This window comes from Neoarius graeffei, chromosome 20, assembly GCF_027579695.1.
Source record: "Neoarius graeffei isolate fNeoGra1 chromosome 20, fNeoGra1.pri, whole genome shotgun sequence".
NCBI lineage: Eukaryota > Metazoa > Chordata > Actinopteri > Siluriformes > Ariidae > Neoarius > Neoarius graeffei.
This window is the reverse complement of record NC_083588.1, coordinates 63950881-63972284: the sequence shown is the minus strand read 5'-3', so window position 1 is coordinate 63972284 and position 21404 is coordinate 63950881. Positions and strand designations below refer to the sequence as shown.

Genomic DNA, 21404 nt, shown 5'->3' with positions numbered 1-21404 from the left:
TTTGTTACCAAATCAAACACCATACACACATCTGATACATTCAGGAGTGAAACTGAAAAAAAAACAAAGTAAAAATATGCAATATTTCTGATCAAAAATTACACGCCATTTCACCCTGAAAATGTCCTAGAATGCAGGAAATGAAGTCGCCGGAAGTCGCAGGAAACGAAGTCTAAATTTCAAAAATTTTCTGGGGGGGCATGCCCCCAGACCCCCCCTAGAGGGACTTCGTGCCTGCGGCGCTCGTCTTCGCGCCTGCGGCGCTCATCAGGATTATATAAAATATTATTTTTGACTGGTAATTTTCTTTTTCTGCCTAATACCCTACTGTTAAGACCTGACTGTGAGAATGAAGTGAAAATGACAACATGAGAAAATAATCCTGGCCTAGAAAGGAAGCATTGTACATTTATTTTTTTCGCGGTGCGGTTTCCATCAAATCCTGTGCTCTGATTGGCTGGCGAGTGGGTCCGTATCCTACAGTACGGACCCCGGTTATGGATCTCTGGCGACTCGATCGTTCACAACAACAAACATAGTAGCATTTTTTGTCAACATTTATCTTTTTTTTTTAATAAGATTTATAAGATTATCAAAAATCTTATAAATTTTTGCCAGCATTTCTCAGGAGAATAGCATTAATTTTACAGCATGGATAGCGATAACGACAGTGTTCACAGTGAAAGTGAGTTTTACTACCCTGAGGAAGAAGAAATAAAAGAAAACATTTCAGGAGAAAGCTAAAAACCTCTAACTTGCTAACGCTGAGCAAAAACATGGCTGAATCCTGAATGACTCCTATTTGTATAAATAGGGGACTACATAAGCGGCAAAATGTAGTTTTTTTTCCTACCATGGAAGTGCACTTGTATACCGAGGAGGAAGCCATTTGCATTACAGCCGTGAATGAGGATTCAAAATGGCGGCTCGCCTCAGCTTGGTTTTCCCTTTCGGGCGCTCTCGTTTTCTGTTAGAATTTGGTGAAGAAAAAGAGAAATATATTATTTACCAGCTTAAGGTCGGTCCGTATGGTGAAATACCGTGACCTCGGCCTTGAATACTGACCTCGGCCCAGAGGGCCTCGCTTGGTACTTTCAAGACCTCGGTCACAGTATTTCACGATACGGACCTCCCAGCTGGGAAATAACGTATGTCTTTGTGTTGGTATAATAGATAGGAAGGAAGAAGAAATGTACGACAGAGAAAGATGTACTGTGTAAGAGAAAAACTGAAATAATCTCCGTTGAAATAATTGTAGTCGTAAAAGAGCTGTTCAAAAACTGATCATAGACTGGACTGGAAAAGGGGAGAGCTATAAAGATATGTAAGGAATTTGAGTATAGTTGAGAAAACAAGAGGAGGTAAGGGGGGGGGGGGAGGAGATTCTTTTCTTGGGGCAAGTTTGATCGGATATGACGGTTTAACACACAAGCCAAATGCGAGTGGTAAGATGGCGGCCAGATGGCTTCACTCGTCTCGGACAGCCTACTTCTATTGCGCATGCGCGGGTCAAAAGTCGCCCCGACGTAAACAACAAACATGGCTGCCCCCAGTGAGTTTATGCCGAGATTCAATCTCAAAGACGGTGAGGATTTGGAGGATTTTATAGAATCAACTGACAGCGAGAACACAAAAAAACAAATAAAGTATGGATTAGCCATCTTTAAGGAATACTGCAGTCTTGCTGAAGTGAATTATGAAGAGCTGGATAACAGCCAACTGGACAAACTCTTGTCAAGATTTTACGCTGGTGCTCGCAGTAAGAAAGGAGCGGATTACTGCGCTAAAACAATGCACAGCATCAGGTTCGCTCTTCAGCGGCACTTTCTAGCAGCCAGACGGACTGACATCAGAAGTCAAGATTTTTCAGTCTCCAATCGGACCTTCAAAGCGACACTGGGGAAACTGAAATCCAAAGGGAAAGCCTCAGTGCAGCACCACCCTCCTGTCAGCCCGGCGGATATGAGGCTCATACAGGCCAGTCTGGATCTCTCCAAGCCCAAGGAACTACAGCAGAAAGTGTTCGTGGATTGTATGATTTATTTCACTAATAGAGGAAGGGAAAAACTGCGAGGGATGAGACCACATGATTTTGTGTTACATGAAGAAAATGGACACGAATTTTTCACTCTCAGAGTTGTGAATCCAAAGAATCACCAAGCTGAAGCTGCTGAGGAGAGCCAGGGAGGTCAGATGCATGAAATTCCAGGAAATCTGAGATGCCCTGTGAAAACCTTAAAGAAATATCTCGGCAAATTGAACCCATTGTGTGACTATTTCTGGCAAAGACCAAAACAGCGAGTAGATGAGGATAACAGTGTCTGGTATGATCATGTACCTCTGGGCAAGAATACTTTAGAATCGATGACAAAGAAAATAAGCGAAGCTGCCGGCTGCTCCAAGAAATATACCAACCACTCACTCAGGGCCACCAGTATAACCATATTGGATCACGCCGGTTACCCATACAGGGACATCATGACCATTTCTGGCCACCGATCAGAAGCATCAATCAAAAACTATGCTGGGAAAAAAAAGGAGATGTCGAACACATTATCAGCAAAAATCCAGTTCAGCGGATCAAAACCTTCTGAGTTTGTAGAGGATGTGCCCATCGATGATCAACCATCAACATCAGACAATTTTGACAGCATGTTTGATGATACAGATGATAATTTATCCACTGACAGTCAGCTTGAGCAAGTATTCAGTGCAATTCCTAACTCATATCCACAGCAACATCTGACAAACCAGAACAATGCTCATGCTTCATGGTCCAGTAACCTCACCATGAGTCCGGTTAACACAAGCAGTCAGCCACACTTCCGCTTTGGCACCGGTAATTATGGGTTCTATGAGGTGACTGGCATCGTATCATTTTCCTTCAGGCCTGCGCCACAAAATAGTTCTACACCAGTCACTTCAGAGAATCCATAATCTCAACCAGAGCCTCTCAGTGCATGGTATATTTGATTATAGTAAATTAATCACATATGCAAGCATTTTTATGGTTAATGTGCCCTGCTGCCAGTAAATGACTGGATTTTGTCCAGTACATACTGGAAACATGTCATAGTTTACTATGCACTTTACTGGAAACGTTGCTGCGAGTAAATTATTGTAACGTTTACAGTATTTAAAATTTTTTTTTAACAATGCAACTGACTTCTCACAGTTAAGAAGACTCTACTATCATACATAATATAATATAGTGTGTGTGTGTGTGTGTGTGTGTGTTATTTACCAGCTGGGAGGTCCGTATCGTGAAATACTGTGACCGAGGTCTTGAAAGTACTGAGCGAGGCCCTCTGGGCCGAGGTCAGTATTCACGGCCGAGGTCACGGTATTTCACCATACGGATCAACCTTAAGCTGGTAAATAATATATTTATTTATTTTTTCTTTACCAAATTCTAACAGAAAACGCGAGCGCCCGAAAGGGAAAACTGAGGCGAGCTAAGACGCCATTTTGAATCCTTATTCACGGCTGTAATGCAAATTGCTTCCTCCTCGGTATACAAGTGCACTTCCATGGCAGGAAAAAACTACATTTTGCCTCCTACGTAGTCCCCTATTTATACAAAATTGAGTCATTCAGGATTCAGCCATGTTTTTACTTGGCGTTAGCAACAGTTACAGGTTTTTAGCTTTCTCCTGAAATGTTTTATTTTATTTCTTTTTCCTCAGGGTAGTAAAACTTTTGCTGTGAACACTGTCGTTATCACTATCCATGCTGTAAAATTAATGCTATTCTCCTGAGAAATGCTGGCAAAAATTTATAAGATTTTTGATAAAAATCTTGCTACTACATTTGTTGTTATTGTGAACAACAACAAGGGGTCTGTAACTGGGGTCCGTACCGTAGGATACGGACCCGCTCACCAGCCAATCAGAGCGCAGGATTTGATGAAAACCGCACCACAAAAAAAATCTATTTATTTTTCTTCCTGACTATTCTTTGTCTTGTGCTGCTGACTGAGAAGGTTTACCTCCCTATACATTTTATTTCATTTTGTTGATATAGGTTGATTTATTTATTTAGTGTTCCCAGTCCTCAACACCCAGCACAGACGTTCAAAACAACCAAATGCAGCCATGTAATTCAGGCATGTAATATTTCACATGCTTAAAGGCATGGTAGGCCATTTTGGAGAAACCAGTCAGAGTATGCGAGATTTTGAGAGTATCCAAGTGAAAAAAATCCCTCCCCCTCCCTTCAAAGCCACCCCTTTAAAACACATGAATGCGTACTGCCTGAGTACCGCCTGAAAACGAGTCCATGTGAGAGTGTTGGGGACGGAGGAGCGTTGTGCTTTGTTGTCATTCAGCTACCTCATGTTTCATTTACATGTAGGAAGACATGTAAAATTATCGCGATGAGTGTAAACAGCTACTATTGTTAGTACTTGCGACTGTCAGCTAGCTCATTAGTCTTTAACAATATGTCTGTCTAGCCTTGTGGAAGACTCTGGTCACGTGCAGTGAGTACTAGGCAGGTAGGACATCTGATCATTTTATTCGTACCAAATGAAATGATTTGACGAGCTTTTTACAGCCCTGTGATTGCCACAGATGACTGTTTTTTCTTTCTTTTTAATTTCAGAGCATTTGTTTTATTAATCGCTCTCAGGATATAATTTAAAAAATATATATTTTAAAAAATGCCTCTAAAATAAATTACCTACCCTAGTCTTCATAGGCGTAGAATTGGGTATGGACGTGTCCCTACCAATATTTCTGATTGGAGAAAAAAAAGTCACGCTCCGTGCGCGGTACACAAATGGTTACTGTAAGTTTCCACTGGGCGAAACACCACGCAAAATTTGCTCATGAATATTTTCTCTGGGGGCGTGGTCACGAAAACAGCAAGCAATTTGGCTACCATGTCAATTAGCAAGTGCGGTTGCAGTGCAGTGACCGGCTGCTAGCTAGCAAACTATCCTTGAGGAATGTAACGTTAGCTCGTAAAAGGAATCCGTTAACAACAGTTCATATTCAGTGTGTAAAAACGACAACATATAAATATTACTGTTTGTTTTCCAAGTCTGTGTGGCATGTAAATAACAATCCGACTTGATACCGACAACAACTGGTGTTCATTAAGGCCACAGAGACATTATTAAATCATATCAAATTGTGCTAATGTTGCACCAAGTCTTGCTTATGAAGTGCCTGCAAACTTTAGCAGCCCGCTAACCCTTAATTTGAAGAAGAAACCTTTATTTGTCACATGCACACTTCAAGCACAGTGAAATTCATCCTCTGCATTTAACCCATCTGAAGCAGTTAACACATGCACACACCCAGAGCAGTGGGCAGCCACACTAGAGCGCCCGGGGAGCAGTCAGGCGTTAGGTACCTCGCTCAAGGGCACCTCAGCCCAAGGCCGCCCCATGTTAACCTAACTGCATGTCTTTGGACTGTGGGGGAAACCGGAGCATCCGGAGGAAACCCACACAGACATGGGGAGAACATGCAAACTCCGCACAGAAAGGCCCTCGCCGGCTGCTGGGCTCGAACCCAGGACCTTCTTGCTGTGAGGCGACCGTGCTAACCACTACACCACCGTGCCGCCCAGACTGTAATTCATGAATAATAATAAAACTGAAGTGCTTCAGTTAAGACCTGCAGAGCCCTGACTGAGTTCGTGTAACACGACACGTAAACAACAACCCGATGGTGATGTGGACGTTGTTTGTGGCCCAGACACCTTTTAATCAAATCAAACGTTTTCACGTAATAAGCAAAACAGCCTCCGCCTTCTTGATCAGAAATTTTTGGTTACTAGTGTAGCAGATTAGTGGCAAAATACTTCACTTAATGATACAAGCACCAAGTTTTGCACAGACATAGATAACATCAAGATGTTTCAAAAAAGCCCGGTAGCCACACAAAAATTCAAAATGGTGGCCATTTTTCAAGATGGCCGACTTAAAAATGCATTTTGTACTTATAAAGCGCTTCATTTCATGATATTGTCATCAAATTTTGAAGAAACATAGCTAAAGCCAAATAGCCTCTAGTAAGGTTAGTATCCTCACAAAATTTCAAAATGGTGGCCATTTTTAAAGATGGCTGGCTTAAAACACATAAATTACTGACAGAGCACTTCATCGAGAGATAGTCATAAAATGAGCTAAATATATAGTTTAGACCAAAGTGCTTAAGGAATTCCTGATAACCACACATACAGTAAAGATGGCAGCCATTTTCCAAGATGGCCGACTCAAAAATACATACCTTATTGACTGTGACAGAGTACAACTTAATAAATCATCAAATTTGACAGAGCTCAAGAAAACAGCCAATTTTTCATAATATTTGAAACAAAACCATATCATTTAAAACACAACTACATGATGCAACAAACAAAATTATAAGAAACATAGCTTAGGCCAGTTCATATTATCTTTTGCACATAAAGATAATAAAACAGCCTCATTCACATATATACAGATAAATTCTCATTTCAATATTACTGCTAACAAAACATATGTAAACAATATAACAAACCTCTGGTGATTTAAAACGCAACTAATCATAGGTATGAAAATATACAAACTAATGCCATTAGGGCAAAACAACTGGAACAAAACAACCTTGTGGTTACATTGTAATAGAACAAGAATGCAAAAGCTATGACACTGGGTCAAAACTACTAAAACTAACTACTATCATAGAATATCCATCATTCTCAGGATTGCAAGGATAATGTGATGGTAGTGATATTAATTCTTCTGCTTTGTCAGTCTGACACAGACAACATTTTTCCCAGTCAGATGTCTTAGCACAACTTAAAGGATTATTCTGGTTGGAGTTCATAATCGTATGAATATGTGGTAAAGGCCGAGGGTTTATCCTTTTACCGCCTAACCTAAGTAGCACATTGTGGTATGGGATTCAACTAGGTTCAAGTGGATCTCTACACCTAGCCCGATCGTTCATCTAGTGCCATTTAATTCCCGTGCGATCTGTACACTATCCGGGTAACTACAGCCCCGTTACCCTTAGCTCGGCTTTCCCGCGCTGGCACATCCTGTCAATTCAGGTGCGGCTATCTAACTACTGGTCTACAACTATATTAGTAGGGTTAATGCTAATAGCTGAAAAAGTTGGGGCTAATTAGATAGCATTTGGGAAACTAAATTGTATAACTACATTTGAGTACTAAGCAATATAGTTTATAAATACATGTATGAAAACTACATTTGTTTGTTAGTGTTATTTGTTAGTCACACATTTAGCTGACACTAAACCCCATGCTGAGTTTCACAGCAATGATGTCACCAGTGTGCCCTGGTTGGGCTCTGACATCATTCTTCTATATAATAATGACATATATAAATAGATGATCATGAACACTATTTGTCTTGCAGTCATGAACTTAAAAAAGTCCTAAAATAAAATTATACACTGATCAAATGTGTGAATTTGGTGAAGAATAAACAAAATCATGTGAAATGCATCATTTAATTATGTGTATATGATGTAATAAACTGTAAAACGTTAATTGCAGGTCAAAATATAGATATTATGCTTTCCCGCTTTTTCGGCCGCCATTTTGGCCGCCATCTTGAATTTTTCAGGTGGCTACCAGGCTTTTCTGAAGGAGGGGTATCTAAACTAAGTCTGTGCAAATTTTGGTGCTTGTATCATTAAGTGAAGTATTCCTGTAAAATTTGGACCTAATCTGCTACACTATACTCCGCCTCTCTTTTGAAAACGTCACATACCCTGCCAGCCTAATGTAACGCACTGTTTGTGTTTTACTTCCATTCATGAGGGAAAGGAACATACACCCTCTTGACAGTCAATGCGTTATTCGCTTGTAAAACACATTTGCAAATTGGTAGAATGAGTTAATCATCACATGCAAGATTTGCAATTAATCAAATGAATTGCATATTATTATTGGACAGCACGGTGGTGTAGTGGTTAGCACTGTCGCCTCACAGCAAGAAGGTCCGGGTTCGAGCCCCGTGGCCGGCGAGGGCCTTTCTGTGTGGAGTTTGCATGTTCTCCCCGTGTCCGCGTGGGTTTCCTCCGGGTGCTCCGGTTTCCCCCACAGTCCAAAGACATGCAGGTTAGGTTAACTGGTGACTCTAAATTGAGCGTAGGTGTGAATGTGAGTGTGAATGGTTGTCTGTGTGTCAGCCCTGTGATGACCTGGCGACTTGTCCAGGGTGTACCCCGCCTTTCACCCGTAGTCAGCTGGGATAGGCTCCAGCTTGCCTGCGACCCTGTAGAACAGGATAAAGCGGCTAGAGATAATGAGATGAGATTAATTACTACAGTTCTGAACTTCAAAATTTTAAAAGTCTGGACTTTGGAGACTCTTTTGGTGGAACACAACAGAGCAAAATTTGGTGGCACTGGGTTTATGTCCCACCAGTGTTAATGCCAAACCTGCGCCCTTGCTAGTCTTAATTGTAATTAGTAGAAGTCCGTTAGGATTGGGCGATGAAATTCCACTCCACTCCAGTCCAGCAGGTGGCGCTCAGTAGCTGCTTCTCCAACCACCAGAAAACATTCGAGAAGAAAAGGCCGCTGTTCGGTTGAACATCTTTAGCCGACTGAGCTAATCATCACGAAAACACATCTCTCTGATAAAGTTTGACAGCGTTAGATGCGATGGAGTTAAAATATAAAAACACGTTATTGTGTCTCTTTCTGAAGATTTACAAACTCGTTCTGCTTTAAAAACCCTGAGGTAAAATAAGCTGAAGGTGTGTGGGCGAATCCCAAATGGAGCTGCACTTCACTGTTTAAGTGCACTACGTTCAGTATGAAATAATGCCGTGCGCGCGCTATGTAGTGCACTTTTTATCCAGTAAGGAGAGATTTGTAATTCTGCCCATGTTTAAATTTTCACCTATATAATCTTCACTGGTATAACTAGCTGACTAAGCTAACTAAACCAGCTGTCAGTGTTTATTTAATCTTTTATTTTTTTCTTTCTTAACTGTTTAACAATAAAACGAATTACTGTTGAGGTTTATGAGCAGCTTTATATGTTTACTTTTATTTATTTTTATAGAAATATCAATTATTATTATTAATCTTTGTTTAGAGCTGGTATAATGAGTTCATCAGGAGACACATGGCGTTCCTTCAGGAAGTCTCAGGCTCCTGATCCTGATCCCTCACAGGTAAAGCTTAAAGGGCACATCTTGGGTATATTTAAGAGCGAGATTAATGTAATTCTCTTATTTTATATTAAACTTTGGTCAAATATCTGTCACGTTTTGTGCAGTTTTTTTACCTTGCACAATACCAGAAAAATTCAGTTGAAATCAAGCCATTTGAGGCGAATTGGTCCGCCTCTGAAAAAACTTGGCATTTGGATTTCCTGGGAAACATTGATTTTCGTGACGTCACGTGCGGGACGCCTCCTTCTGAATCCTACATCAGCGCTGGTTTGTTTATGAGAAAACAACCTGGTGGTTTTCTGCAAATTTCTTCAACATTATCACGTAATTATTAAAATGGTTAACAGATGTATCGTAGGAGGGTGTAGCAACACCAATCTTGATGGGATTAGTACTCATCGTTTTCCAAAAGATCGGACAATGAGAGAGAAATGGGAGCGCTTCGTGCGAGGCACCCGGAAAAATTGGCTACATGCTACAGACTACAGCATCATATGCGGGGCTCACTTCACAAGGCCTGACGACTTTGAGAACTATTTGCAGTGGGAAATGGGCTTCGCGAGGCAACTTGATCTGAAAAAAGACGCAGTTCCATCTGTCAGAATGCCCAAAGCAACACCGTCTCCATCTGTGTCCGCGTCACCAAAGGAGCCAGCCGTGTTCGTCTCCCCTGACAGAAGGCGAAGTGCCGCATCCACTGAGGCCCTCGAAGCCGAGGACCAAGCAGAGCCGAGAAAAAGACCAAGAAAATCGGCAATTCACAAGTTGACTGTTGCCAGGGTAAGAAATAATTCTGACATCTCATTATATTCTTCATCCAAAGGTGAAGTAACATTGCGCTCAGGTGACAATTCCATATTTCAATGCAAAATCGCTAGTTGCTAAACTTGGTCTACACAGGCTGTGCACTGAAACCGTGCAAGCTCTCTCAGCCTGCTGGCGCTTCCGCAGGTGACGTCACGAATCTGGCTTCAGACTCCCTTGGGATTTTTCCAGACACGTTTTTTTTTTTTTCCTGCTGTAGACAGATGGCCTTGTGCAAAATTACTCTTCTAGATGAGTGTGTAAAGGGACATTCTTTCATATAAAAAAACCCCGAAATTGGTCCAGGATATGCACTTTAATGAATTGTTTTACAAAAAAAAAAAGTATAGCTCATAATGAGGAGTGAAAAGTATTTTCTGAGTAAGTGTTTTTTTTGTTTTGTTTTGATCTTTAGTTGTGTGAAAATGTGAAAACGGAGACTTCAGATGGACGAACATCTGAGGTGTCAGAAGTCTGCGTGAAGAAAGAGGAGACGCTGGAGCTGAACATCTACAACCATGGAGGTGATCTCGACAACCCACCTGAAGTTGTCTCCGTTAAAGAGGAAGGTCCTGATAGTAAAGACTACCTCTGTAAGACATCAGGCCACTCTGGAGCTCAGTCACACTCCTTGGTTATTCGACCCTACACACTAAAAGTATCGTGCACTAGAAGTACAATCGGGGGTCATTTGAGATTTAACCTTTGTGTCAGAGTGTTTACTCACCAAATTGTGACTGACTGAATTTATTTTATTGGTGAAGTATGAACTTGCAGGGGTTTTCCCCCCATGTTTGTAGAGAGTGTAAGGTCAAACCGAGGAGTGAGAGAAACTAAAATTTTAATAATTTACTTTACATTTATTTTCTTTAAAGCTTTAACCTGAAATTCTCCCCAAAACAACACTTGCTTCAACCAGCATAGGCCTACTATTAATCCATGCAACTCGATGTTATCACACGATCAGTCTCTGTGTTACCAACAATACCTGACTAGTTCAAAAAAAAAAGTTTGATTTAATTTTTTTAACCTTTTTCTTTCTTTCTTTCTTTTTTTTTAAACACTATATGATCAAAGTTTGTGACCTCTGACCATCACACCCATATGTAGTTCTTTTCCAAACAATTATCACAAAGTTGGAAGCACACAGTATCATATGTGTTTGTCGTCTGTAGCATTACAGTTTTTCCTTTTCCACCGAGGCAGTTCGAGGTCAGGTTCAGAGCCGGTACTTAATCTCGAACTGGTTCTTCATGTTTTGACAGCCGAAGAACCAGTTCTCGGCCAAGAAAACCAGTTCAAGAGTGGCACCAACACTTTGCTGGTCTAGAACCAAAATCTGCGTACGTCAGAGGTTCCTGTGCATGGTTATCATGACCAATTAAAACTTTCTGACCACCATTTTTAAATGGGTTGTATGTGCAGTCTGTCTAGTCTACTCTAATCCAAAGAAGGAAAACCAGAGCTTTGGGTATAGATGTGAATTTAAAAAAAAAAAAAGTTATTGTATTTGGCGCTAGTGTTGCTGGGAGATGTATATACTTTGGCAGCTGTTAATATACCTGGGTGGCCTGTCCAAGTATACACTGACAATGACATGGCTCTCTAGCCTGTTGAAAAGTAAACCGGTTCTTAGAAGGTTTGCAAGTTGAACCAACCAGTCCAAAACTGCCACCTAGTTTGCATTGGAGGAAAGGGGGTATAAGAGACCCAAACCTCTTTGAACATGACAATGCAGCTGTGCCCAAAGCACATGATGTGTTAAGGTTGGAGTGGAAGAACTCGAGTGTCCTGCACAGAGCCCTGACTGAACCCAACCCCACTGAACTGGAACCCTGACTGCACCCCAGATCTCCTTATCCAACATCATTACCTGACCTCACTAATGCTCTTGTAGCTGAATGATCACAAATCCCCACAGCCACACCCCAAAATCTAGTGGATAGCCTTCCTAGAAGAGTGGAGCTTATTATATCAAGAAAGTGGGAATAAATCTGCAATGGGATGGTCAACAAGTATATATGGGTGTGATGGTCAGGGGTCCAAATATTTATCTGTGTACAGATTTAGGGGCATCATGGTGGCACAGCTCCAAGGCCCTCACAGCGCAGAGGTCCTGGATTCGGTCCTGAGCTCAGGTTACTGTTTGCGTGGTGTTTTGAGAGTTCTCCCTCTCTCTATCCTGTGGGTTCATTGGTTTCTTCCAGAAGTGGGCAAATTAGTGTTTGTTTAAATTCCCACTTGGTGTGAATGTGTGTGAAAATTCCTACATCTAGAAATACCAGAACTGTCAGCAAGCTCAAACAGAGATGTGGATGAGGAGGATTTATTTATTTCTGCCTGCACAAACAGCTATTTTTTATTTGTATCCACCTTATGATCTCTGAACAAATTTAGTTGGTTTTATTTCCTAAAATATAAACAAACAAGTAACCTAATTTAAAACAGCTATGACCCTGACCAGGAAGTTACTAAGGATGTTGTAAATACATCAGGCAGCACTACATTGTCATGTTACTGAACATGGTTTTGTTTGTCCCTCAAGCTTCATACCTGACCCCTTGTTTATGCTCGTACAGAAGTTAAAAAAAAAAATCCATACTTGTGTAACAACTTGTAATTTCGGTCTTGATATACACCTCGAGTCTCAATCAGATGTTCCATGAACCTTTCTTCCAAGCTTTGTTGGAGTAATTTTTATACCATTCTAATGTATATTTTCTCTCACACACACGCACATTACATCTACTTTTGTGCATCATTGCCTCCCAATGTGTTTCCTCTACTCTCAGACTGTGAACTTTGCAAATCCTTCTTCTTCAACAAGTGTGAACTTCATGGACCACCCCTCTTCATTCCTGATTCTCCAATTCCCATGGGAGTCTCTGATCGAGCCAGACAAACTCTTCCTCCTGGACTAGAGATTCGGAAGTCCGGTATTCCTGATGCAGGCCTGGGAGTGTTTAATATGGGGGAGACTTTTCCAGTAGGTACACATTTTGGACCCTGCCAAGGAGAGCTGGGAGACAGAGAGGAAGCCATGAACAGTGAATACTCCTGGGTGGTGAGTTTGTTCTAAATTTATTATAAATCGATCAAAGTCCTTTCCACGCCATGTGGCGCATAGGGCGGCGCCAATCCCAGTTTCTGTAGCCCTCAGCCTCTCACCTATTACATAGCTAGGGTTACAGTGTGTGTGTGGGGGGGGCTAGGGCTAGTCCTCTGGTAACCGTGAGAGTTTGACTCCCCACTCACATCTGTATTGCATGCCTTGCCAGACGGTAGTAGGCACTTGATGGTCTTTGGTATGACCCAACCACGAGTAGAACTCGTGATCTCCCAATCAAGAGGCGGACACGCTAACCACTAGGCCAACTCGTGGTTAAATTTATTATAAAGATCACTCACTTTTAAGCAACAAAATATAACCACTGGAGGAAGTTAACTCCAATTTATATAAATTTTTTTCTTACTAGTGATATGAGGAGACACTACACACACTTTCAGGTCCATCAGACTTACTTGTAACTTACTGGTACTTGTACAGTTCACTCTAAACTCTATCCTGAGAGTCTCGTCTCATCTTCTTCCGCTTTATCTGGGACCGGGTCGCGGAGGCAGCAGTCTGAGCATGGAAGCCCAAACTTCCCTTTCCCCAGAACACCTCGGCCAGCTCCTCGGGAAGAACACCGAGGCGTTCCCAGGCCAGCCGAGAGACATAGTCCCTCTAGCGTGTCCTGGGTCTTCCCCGGGGCCTCCTCCCGGGGGGACATGCCTGGAACACCTCCCCAGGGAGGTGTCCAGGAGGCATCTGAAAAAGATGCCCGAGCCACCTCAGCTGATTCCTCTCGATGTGGAGGAGCAGCGGCTCTACTCCGAGCTCCTCCCGAGTGACTGTGCTTCTCACCCTATCTCTAAGGCAGCTGGGCCATAGAAGGTTCACGCTGCACGCTGCATGCTGCACACTACACGCTACACGCGTGTAAAGAAAAGTGGACAAACGTAGCATGACTTGCTCTGGGCCATAGAACGGCGTTCACGCTGCACACTTCACGCGTGAAGCGTGAAATGAACATGCACACTTTTTTCTAGGCGTGAAGACGGAAATTCCAGTCAATGCATGCGGTCACCGCCGCGCCAGCCAATCAGAACGGGTCTAGGGAGATAACTCTATGCTTTCAGGGGAAAACTTCAGAAAAAATATAATTGAATGGTATAATTGAAAAATAGTTCTTCATCGGGATTGTCAAGCAGATTATAGAATGTTCGGTGAAATTCACCACGGGTTTCTCTCAGAAGGAAGTGTTCTCGGCTCCAAATTCTGTTCCTTTTTCTCTTCCTCTGTCTCAGTAAAAGCAGAATGAGGCAATCGTCGTCATCCGAAGAGTCCATATTGTTGGTTATTGTTGTATTACTCGGTCAAAGTAGAACAGATGCAACACGTGAACATCCAAGCATGAAGTTTAATGGCCCAGGGTCCGGTTCTTCACGTGACCGTGTAGCGTGCAGCATGCAGCGTGAACCTTCTATGGCCCAGCAGCCTAAGGGAGCGCCCAGCCACCCTGTGAAGGAAACTCATTTCGGCCACTTGTATCCACGATCTTGTTCTTTTGGTCATTACCCAAAGCTCATGACCATAGGTGAGAGTTGGAACGTAGATCGACCGGTAAATCGAGAGCTTCGCCTTTTGGCTCAGCTCCTTCTTCACCACGATGGACCAGTAAAGCGACTGCATCACTGCGGAGGCTGCACCGATCCGCCTGTCGATCTCACGCTCCATCCTTCCCTCACTCGTGAACAAGATCCCGAGATACTTGAACTCCTCCACTTGAGGCAGGACTTCTCCACCAACCTGGAGAGGGCAAGCCACCCTTTTCCGGGCGAGAACCATGGCCTCGGACTTGGAGGTGCTGATTCTCATCCCAGCCGCTTCACACTCTACTGCAAACCGCCCCAGTGCATGCTGAAGGTCCTGGTTTGAAGAAGCCAACAGGACAACATCATCCGCAAAAAGCAGAGATGAAATCATGTGGTTCCCAAACAGGATTCCTTCCGGCCCCTGGCTGCGCCTCGAAATTCTGTCCATAAAAATTATGAACAGAACCGGTGACAAAGGGCAGCCCTGCTGGAGTCCAACATGCACTGGGAACAGGTCTGACTTACTGCCGGCAATGCGAACCAGACTCCTGCTCCGTCCGTACAAGGACCAGACAGCCCTTAGCAAAGAGCCCCAAACCCCATACTCCTGAAGCACCCCCCACAGAATATCACGAGGGACACTGTCGAATGCCTTCTCCAGATCCACAAAGCACATGTGGACTGGTTGGGCAAACTCCCATGAACCCTCGAGCACCCTATGAAGGGTATAGAGCTGGTCCAGTGTTCCTCGACCAGGACGAAAACCGCATTGTTCCTCCTGGATCCGAGGTTCAACTATTAGTCGAATTCTCCTCTCCAGTATCCTGGAGTAAACCTTCCCTGGGAGGCTGAGAAGTGTGATTCCCCTATAATTGGAGCACACTCTCCGGTTCCCTTTCTTAAAAAGAGGGACCACCACCCCAGTCTGCCTCTCCAGAGGCACTGTCCCTGACTGCCACGCGATGTTGCAGAGGCATGTCAACCAAGACAGCCCCACAACATCCAGAGACTTGAGATACTCAGGGCGGATCTCATCCGCCCCCAGTGCCTTGCCACTGAGGAGCTTGCAAACCACCTCAGTGACTTCGGCTTGGGTAATGAACGAGTCCACCTCTGAGTCATCAGCCTCAGTCTCCTCAATGGAAGACATGATGGTGGGATTGAGAAGATCCTCAAAGTATTCCTTCCACCGCCCGACAATGTCCCCAGTCGAGGTCAACAGCTCCCCACCTGCACTGTAAACGGTGTTGGCAGAGTACTGCTTCCCCCTCCTGAGGCGCCGGATGGTTTGCCAGAATTTCTTCGAGGCCGACCAATAGTCCTCCATGGCCTCCCCGAACTCCTCCCAGTTCCGAGTTTTTTGCCTCCGCAACTGCCCGAGCTGTGGCACGCCTGGCCTGCCGATATCAGTCAGCTGCCTCAGGAGTCCCGGAGGTCAACATGACCTGATAGGACTCCTCCTTCAGCTTGACGGCATCCCTTACTTCTGGTGTCCACCACCGGGTTCGGGGATTGCCACCACGACAGGCACCGGAGACCTTGCGGCCACAGCTCCGAACAGCTGCGTCCACAATGGAGGTAGAGAACATGGTCCACTCAGACTCAATGTCCCCTGCCTCCCTCGGAAGCTGGGAAAAGCTCTCCCGGAGGTGGGAGTTAAAGAGCCCCCCCCGACAGAGTGCTCGGCCAGACGTTCCCAGCAGACCCTCGCCATATGTTTGGGCCTGCCAGGTCTGTCCGGCTTCTTCCTCCGCCAGCAGATCCAACTCACCACCAGGTGGTGATCAGTTGACAGGTCAGCCCCTCTCTTCACCCGAGTGTCCAAGACATAGGGCTGGAGATCAGATGAAATGACAACAAAGTCTATCATCGACCTCCGACCTAAGGTGTCCTGGTGCCAAGTGCACTTATGGACACCCCTATGCTCGAACATGGTGTTCGTTATGGACAAACTGTGACTAGCACAGAAGTTCAATAACAAAACACCACTCGGGTTCAGATCGGGGAGGCCGTTCCTCCCAACCACGCCCCTCCAGGTGCCACTGTCGTCGCCCACGTGAGCATTGAAGTCCCCCAGTAGCACAATGGAGTCCCCAGTCTGAGCACCCCTCAGTACCTCTCCCAGGGACTCCAAGAAGGCCGGATACTCTATACTGCTATTCGGCCCGTAGGCACAAACAACAGCAAGAGCCCTCTCCCCAGTCCAAAGGCGCAGAGACGCGACCCTCTCGTTCACTGGGGTAAACTCCAACACATGGCGGCTGAGCTGGGGAGCTATAAGCAAGCCCACACCAGCCCGCCACCGCTCACCATGGGCGACTCCAGAGAAGTGGAGAGTCCAGCCCCTCTTGAGGAGCTGGGTTCCAGAGCCCAAGCTGTGCGTGGAGGTGAGCCCGACTATCTCTAGCCGGTACCTCTCAACCTTCCGCACAAGCTCAGGCTCTTTCCCCCCCAGCAAAGTGACATTCCATGTCCCAACAGCTAGCCGCTGTGTCCGGGGATCAGGTCGTCAAGGCCCCTGCCTTCGACTGCCGCCCAATCCATACTGCACCAGCCCCCTACTGCTACCTCTGTGGGTGGTGAACCCACAGGAGGTCGGGCCCATGTCACCTCTTCGGGCTGAGCCCGGCCGGGCCCCATGGGCAAAGGCCTGGCCACCAAGCGCTCGCATACGAGCCCCAACCCCGGGCCTGGCTCCAGGGTGGGGCCCCGGCTGCGCCATACCGGCGACGTCACGGTCCTCGATTGATTCCCCATATGGGTTTTGGTGAACTGCTCTTGGTCTGCCTTGGGAGACCCTGACAGGGGCGTAATGCCCCCAACAACATCGCTCCTAAGATCATTCAAGCACACAAACTCCTCCACCACAATAAGGTGGCAGTTTTGGGAGGGATATCCTGAGAAACTTTTCTTTATCTTAAAAAAACTAATTACTGATTGGATTTGCACTAATGACCTGCAGGAAACCAATTGTTTGGGCTTAATGGGAGGACTGAATACATTTATTTTTATGGCATGTGGCAAGCGTCCTTATCCAGAGAGATGCACATGAGTGTTTTGAAGTCTCTATTAATACACACATCCTGATACTGGTTCATGAGGTCACGCTACAGCTCACAATGGGTTTAATTTGCAAATACTTTGGGGTGAAAAATTGGTAGCTTAGCCACCAATCACGTGATACTCAGCGAATGTTCTCCAAGCTTTGCAGGTTGTTTTTTGGTATGTCTCCACCTCATGAACAGCCAAAAACGTCTCAGAAAACTTCAATGCATGTATTGAAATTTGGTGGCGATGCTTACTTTGTCGACGAAAACAAGCAGCAAATACTAACAGTTTGGGAATACTTCCTGAAGCCCGGGGAACCTTCGCCGAGCCTCTTGAGATGTATTTGGAAAGCCATGGCCTAATGTTTAGAGAAGCAGCTTTGGGACCAAAAGGTTGCCCTTTCAATTCCCTGGACCAGCAGGAATGGCTGAAGTGCCCTTGAGTAAGGTACCTAACCCCCAACTGCTCCCCGGACTGCTCTGAGTATGTTGTACGTCGCTCTGGATAAGAGCGTCCGCTAAATGCCATTAATGTAATGTTATGTACTTGTCTCAAGTTCATATCCCTGATGCTCACGGGGGGGGCCTTGGTGACACATCGGCGAGGCGTAGCCTACCCTTCACCAAGACTTGAAAAGTGCTTTTACATTCGGCGATCCTTCACCGAGGTTTGTAATTGGTTGGGCGAAGGGTTTGATGGTTAGACGACACGTTTGTGGTTGGCACTGATGTCATACATTGTTGAAATCTATTGAGTAAGGCATTGGTGATCGTTCTCCTCAAAAGAAAAGGGCCAAGAAGGATAAGAAGGTGGTTGATGATAATGCTCCTGCACTTCAAGGCACAGAGGAAGTTGTACCTCTGTTTTCAACCTGGGACTTTCCGCAGGAAAGTGAGGATGCTGAGACAGGCCCAGAGCTGGAAACAGGGAGGGACGCACAGCAAACACAGGAAGAGGAGTCAGAGTCTGAGGACCAACAGGGGGAGGCAGAGGTTAGTTCTTTATGATTTCTATTATATAAATAAAATGGGGTTCTAGGGGTTCGATTCTGAGACTCTTGGTCAAAGTTATTTCAAGTGTGATTTCTGATTAGTGTGTTGCAAATGTCTGACTGTAGTAACGGAGTTCTGAAAGGTGTTTCACACTTAGGATATAAGATTTGTCAGTTGATACCATTTTAGCCAGATGAGTTAAATCTATGTTTACTCAGTTGGATGTGTTTGAGAACCAGATGCCACACGCCAGTGGCAGCCAGCAGACCACAAAGTCACTCAAGGGCAGGAGGCTGGTGGACCTGGACAGTGACCAGGAGGAGGAGCTTGTTGAGTGGTACATCAGCCACCCTGAAATGTATGACCACAATAACAAGAACTACAAACGGTCCGACAAGAAAAACAAACTGCTGCAGGAAAAGGCCAAGGAAATGGGGTTAATGGGTAAGAATAACTTCTGATTTCAACATTTCAATTGATATGATAAAATCCAATCATGTTCAGGTGGTCAGACAGATTCAAGGATGACCTATTTAAAAAAAAAGTTTTTAATTACAGGAATGCCACATTTCACTGAAATAGCATAATATTTTCTACTTTTTATTTGCAGTAAAAATAATTGTTTAAAGAAAGTAACGTAAATATTTGGACCTGTCTAATTTCCAGGAGCAATGAACTGTTTAACATTACTGTCGTGTTTTGTTAAAATGTGGTCTTGTGACATTTATGTGCTTGGTTTTATTGAAGTCAGAGACATAGTAACATGGTTTAAGACACAGAGGACAGCTTTCACCAGACTGAAGTCTGGGAAAAATGGGCAGGCCAAGCACCCACTTACACACAGGGCACAGTGGGTGCAGGACAAGTTTCAGTTCCTAGCACCACATCTGAGAATGAGGAAAAATGTGACCAGTGTAAGTAGACAAATTATTTATTAATTTTAGGACTTTGTGAGTATTGCTGATGAATGGCTAAAGAAATTGAGTGAAATATTACCTTCTTTAGGTTTAGACAAACTGAAGGACTGATTGTAGTGTTTATAAGCAAGAATAAAAGTTAAACTTTTGTATGTTATGATTGTTTACAAATAATGCCTTTGTCAGTCACTGTAATGTTTTATTTCTTGCAGTTCCCCCCATTACCCAGTCCAACCCAAAATAGTGATGATGACCAGGAAGTTGCTATGGCCGAGTCCTCTGATGCCCCACCCAGTTCTGTCCAAGGCAGTCAAAGTCAACCAAAAAGGAAAGGCAAGTCAAGTGTGGAGTTGGCTGTTGTCCAGCTGGCACAGCAGATCAGCAGTCGGGCCCTCCATACCAGCTGCAGGGACAAAGTCATGGTAACTGATACAAGAAGTGCCTGGGCCAACTGGGTGGTGGCAGAACTGAAGGACCTGAATAACGAGGAATGGATGGAGTTCCAACAGGAGGTCATTTCCATAATGTATAAGCACAAAAAGATGAACATTGCTAGGAGAAACTTGGCCATGTCTCAGCGCTTTGACCCAACAAGTGCACAACCTGGTAAAGTTATTGGTTTAAATATATACACGTATTTATGAGGATATCAACTCAAACATTCCTGGAGAAAATTAGTTTTTATAACTGAAACGTAATATTGCAATATTAAAAATATGACTTGCAAAAATTTTAACTTGACAGTTAAAATAATTTTGACACTGTATTTTGTATGGTTTGTTATTTATTCCTACAGGTATCCCACATCCACCCAGGCCGTCATCTGCTCCTGTATCCGGGAGCCCATTTGGTCTTTATCAAGCCACAAGACAGCCCATGATGCCACCACCTCCTCCACACCAACAGTACCCACCCTTTTAGCCACAGCAGGGGCCACAGGTGTCAACAAACCAGGACTATTTCAGTCCAGGCACACAGAACTTGTCCAGTCTTTCTGGAATGTCCAACTTGGACATGGACATTGCCATGCCTGGAAGTCAGAGAACCACTCTGTCAACACCCAATCCATTAAGGAGGAGTAGCCAAAGCCCATCTAGACAGACACCCACCACCACCAAGTAAAAAGTTTACACATCACCATGTGCTGTATTTTAGGAACTTTGGATAGCATCATAGACTGTGTTTGTTTTAGGAAATTTAGCCCTCACCCTGAATTGTCCAAAAAAGATATAGTCTCAGGAGTTATTACATATTGCTCATCTCCACAGATTAGTCTGTGATTCATGGAATGAAATGTTGGAAAGGGGGCAGGAATGTTCCGACTCTGGCACCTTGTAAATTTGTACATAATAAAACTGGTTTTGATTTTGCACTTTCAGTGTTATGTTGTACTGGACCATTTTTGGAGAATATTAATTGTTTAACCCATTACCATAACAGCTATTTTTAGACTCCTCTACAATGAAAGCAAGTGATTAAAAGAAACAATATCGTCGAGGAAAGGACAATGTCAATTTTGGAGGAAAACAGTGTGGGTGGGAAAAAGAGCAACTGTTCACCACAGTGAAGATTCTCAGTCATCCAGGTCATAGTAAACATAGTACCCTAGGGTACTATCTGTAGTACAGAGATCGGCTGATGGCTTGGTCCTTTTCTAGTTGTTGCAGGCAGCTAACAACTTTCATTTGTAACAACTGGTGGGGTCCTGCCTCAAGGTTTCATAGGTGCAAATTTCAAATGTTGCTGTCTAAAACCACCTCCTCCAGCAAGACAGAAGTGCTGACTTGGCGGAAGAAATCTGACCAGGCTACACAACCGGACATAGAAGAGAAATGGGTGAAGAACTTATCTGACAGG

General features: G+C 44.2%; 1 protein-coding gene across 10 annotated transcripts; it reads left to right on the top strand.

Annotated features, from left to right (window-relative positions):
• The first annotated feature begins 1529 nt into the window (after positions 1 to 1529).
• LOC132868911 (uncharacterized) lies at positions 1530 to 20919 on the top strand. 10 transcript variants are annotated; one of them, XM_060902206.1, is made up of 9 exons: positions 1530 to 2699; positions 9070 to 9148; positions 10368 to 10476; positions 12745 to 13016; positions 18526 to 18630; positions 18849 to 19074; positions 19378 to 19544; positions 19760 to 20153; positions 20344 to 20919. In XM_060902206.1, the coding sequence occupies exons 1-9, from the start codon at positions 1540 to 1542 to the stop codon at positions 20466 to 20468; spliced, it is 2637 nt and encodes an 878-aa protein (XP_060758189.1). In that variant the 5' UTR covers positions 1530 to 1539; the 3' UTR covers positions 20469 to 20919. The 10 variants fall into 10 exon arrangements, with proteins under 10 accessions (XP_060758189.1, XP_060758188.1, XP_060758187.1 ...); XM_060902205.1 differs by having other exon boundaries at positions 10368 to 10545; positions 18870 to 19074; XM_060902204.1 differs by having other exon boundaries at positions 10368 to 10545.
• The last annotated feature ends 485 nt before the right edge of the window (positions 20920 to 21404 follow it).